The following is a 3,476-nucleotide window of genomic DNA, read 5'->3' as shown; positions in this document are numbered from 1 at the left end:
AATTAATAATAATTAAAGAATTAATGAATGCAATATACAACACGCAATTTTACAAAGTAACGAAATTTTTTAATGTATATTTCACAGTGGTGTATTTAATACTTTCTTTAAAAAGTGTTGCTTTTTTACTGATTCAATTAAGCAGTGAAATTCTTAAATTTCAAGAAATCTCGTCTATGCACAAAAAGTTTCGTGCGATTTGCATACTTGAGAATGTTTTGCACGAAAAAGTGTACGTATTTCTAATTAAAAAACTTACTACGTGTAGTACATAACAGTTAAGAGGATTTTAAAGTCGTCTGTTTTATCGATTACTTTTAAATAAGTATCTTTCTAACTGCCTTCACAAATTTAAAAATCCTTTTCTACAATTAAATCACAAACGATAATGTAGTTTTGGATAGACCAAACTGTCGACTTTATGCAAAAAAACGGAAACAAATTAGAAAATTACAGTTTTGTTACCGACTTCTTACGTAAACTCGTAACAATATTTTTTTTTGCTTTATACACAAGTTTTATACTTTGAATGTATAAAACAATCTTGATTTGGACTAGAGATTATATGAGCAAACAATATTGAATTCTTAGAATTATAGGTTTAGATATCTAATATAAAAGATTAGTTAGAAAATTTGCACGCATGGATGCGTGTATTATTGATGTAGTAGTGGATATGTTATGATATGTCAATGACACATAAATGTGTATATTCATATCACACATATGTATGTAAGTTCTGCTGAATCGAAGAAACAGATGATTTTAGCATCTTCTTAAAAATATAATAAAATTCTATTCGATATTTTGCAAAATTTTTATTACGTTTGTAAACGTTATTTTTTAAATGACTGCTCGTACGCGAATTATTGTACTAAAGACTGCATTTTACTATTAGCAGTAACACTATAATGTAATAGTCTATTAATATTATAATGTTTTTGAAGAAGAGATATTATTTGCTTTCATGGACGTAACAAATTCGATAAAAGTGTTCGTAAGATTTATTAATTTGTAATCTATTATATAATTTCGATGTATCACGCGCGTCATAAATAATAGGTATATAAAATATTAAGCAGAAATCGCAAGAACGATCTTCGAATGTTTGAAGCTTAATTAATTTTCGCCAATTTGACGTGCAAATCGATAATAAAATTCGAAACTCTCGGAAATACCGACCGACTCTCTCGAGGGTTCGGTCGGACTACGTACGAGAGGTCGCCAGGAATCGATAAATCAGTTATTTCGAACCGCGCGGCATTTTACTGTGTCGGTATCAGTTTTCGTGATTCCACGAGAAACATAGAGATGGCAACAGTTTAATGATTAACTTGCAGCCGTTGCAGGTTCATCTGTTTATCTGCTCGCATTGACCTGACTTTATATTCCTTAAATAAAACGTTAAGAAATCACCTGGCTAATTAATCGAAATGATTAAGTCTGTGCTAAAGTTGGCGAAATTTCCTGGATTACAGAAAAGTGTGTTAATCGATGACCGAGTAACTGCGGCATTTGCACGTTTGAGTATCATAACCTCGAGAAATATTTACACTACTCATTTATGCAGCAAAGAAATTCGAGTAAAGAATGAAAAAGTAAAAGTCGGCAATTCAAAATATGGATTGGTCGAAGGAGAAGCTATGCTTGAGACAACCAATATTAATCAGCAGTAAGTATCAGTTTCATTTGTAATTAGTGTAACATTCTAGCTTGTACAACTTGTTTTAGTTTTACATAACAATCATAGATCAATTTCGATGTGTTGTCTTGGCTGTATGAGTAAAAAAATTGCCATTGTGTTCATTAAATATATGTTTTACTAAACAATATTAATCTTTCTTGCTATTGATTACGCAGAAAATAATTTTTATACTTATTGTGTTTCAGACAACATCTATTTCCCGATACAGATACGCCGAATCGACTCTTTAATGGTGTACCATTTAAGGAATTACACATTATTAATATCAAATCAACTCCTAATAATACAATTATGACTTTTACAAATTCTCGTGGTAAAGTATTATCGCTACATTCGGCAGGTACAGAAGGTTTTAAGAATGCTAAAAAAGGAACAAATCTTGCTGCTCAACAAGCAGCTATAACTTTGGGTAATGTAAGCATACATTGAATATGATTTGTGTTAAGATTTTATGTGTAAAATATAATATATATTGTGCTAAATAAAGAAAAAGTACATATATGCATCTATCTTTAAAATATATTTGTCTATTTTTAGCGTATTCTTGAATATGGTGTTAATACAGTGAGGATACGGGTACAAGGTATTGGGGCTGGTAGAATGGTGGGTATCTTATAAAAATTATTTCTTATTTTTTATGTATTGTGTAATATATTATCATAGCGCTGTTGGATAATATATTATAATAATGAAAATGTTATGGGTTTCAGTCTTCTATAAAAGGTTTTCAAATGATAGGATTAAACATTGTATCAATTACTGATGATACTAGAGTAAGTTGGAATCCACCAAGGCCACGAAAACAAAGAAGAATATAATTATTAGTTGCTATAATTTATGTATAATTTATATATAATTTACTAATTATAATTTGGATATGTTAATACATATTGTGAAAATCTTCCATGTTGCGTATTATTTTATTTTTCCAAATAGTTGAAGTATACGTATATTGCGGGGACGAATTACGATTTTTTAGGTTAAAGATCAAAATACTTAGGAAAATCTCTTTGTTTCTTGATGTTTTTTTTTTAATTTTATATAATTAAAACTAAAAATAATAACTAGGACGTTAGTTAATTTCTAGGATATTAATTAACAATATAGACTTTTTTAATCTTTTATTTACAATAAATAATTATTGTTTTGTAGTTTTTAAATAAATATACATGATAAATTAGTTTTTCTTTAGGGAAATGAATATTTTTCGATTGCGTATTGTACAATATATTTCAGTATTTTATATTAAAGTGTTTTTTCTTATACATTATTTTCTAAAACTGACTAGATTACAATTTTGAAAGAGGTAGAACTGTTAATATATATTTTTCAATATCTATATTATATTTTCGTACAACTAATAAGGAATGAACGTTTTCAAACTGGATCTTCAATGTGAATATATTATTCGGCATTATTAAGATTTTTCTAAAATGTCTGTGAGCATCAAATTATTAAATTGCTACTCAATTTAATTTGTTTTACTACTGTCCTTCAGTCGGATTTGTGTTTCAAAACCGAAAAATCAATTCGACGCGCAATTTAAATGACTACATAGGTAGTATATAAATTCATATTGAATTATTATTTAAGCATCTAAGATCCAACTTGACTGTTAAAGGCGTTTATTCCTTATTAGTTGTGTATTCATATGCATGTACTATCCTAAGACATGTTTAATATTGATTATATATTTAGTTCGATATTACAGATTATTTTTTTTCTACTTGTACATTATTTCATAATAAATTATTTATTCCAATTAAATACA

General features: G+C 27.9%; 1 protein-coding gene across 1 annotated transcript; it reads left to right on the top strand.

Moving 5' to 3' along the window:
* The first annotated feature begins 1,344 nt into the window (after positions 1-1,344).
* mRpS11 (mitochondrial ribosomal protein S11) lies at positions 1,345-2,523 on the top strand. Its single transcript, XM_018448333.1, has 4 exons — positions 1,345-1,672; positions 1,891-2,119; positions 2,243-2,308; positions 2,416-2,523. The coding sequence occupies exons 1-4, from the start codon at positions 1,434-1,436 to the stop codon at positions 2,521-2,523; spliced, it is 642 nt and encodes a 213-aa protein (XP_018303835.1). The 5' UTR covers positions 1,345-1,433.
* Positions 2,524-3,476: the final 953 nt, after the last annotated feature.

This window comes from Mycetomoellerius zeteki, unplaced genomic scaffold (genome assembly GCF_001594055.1).
Source record: "Mycetomoellerius zeteki isolate Tzet28-1 unplaced genomic scaffold, Tzet1.0 scaffold221, whole genome shotgun sequence".
Classification (NCBI taxonomy): domain Eukaryota; kingdom Metazoa; phylum Arthropoda; class Insecta; order Hymenoptera; family Formicidae; genus Mycetomoellerius; species Mycetomoellerius zeteki.
The sequence above is the reverse complement of the archived record's forward strand: the minus strand, read 5'-3'. Positions and strand labels throughout refer to the sequence as shown.

Coding starts and splice junctions, on each gene's coding strand:
- mRpS11 (XM_018448333.1), top strand. CDS start 1,434: ATGATTAAGTCTGTGCTAAAGTTGGCGAAATTTCCTGGATTACAGAAA. Junction 2,120..2,242: donor CAGCTATAACTTTGGGTAAT/GTAAGCATACAT, acceptor GTCTATTTTTAG/CGTATTCTTGAATATGGTGT. Junction 2,309..2,415: donor GTATTGGGGCTGGTAGAATG/GTGGGTATCTTA, acceptor TATGGGTTTCAG/TCTTCTATAAAAGGTTTTCA.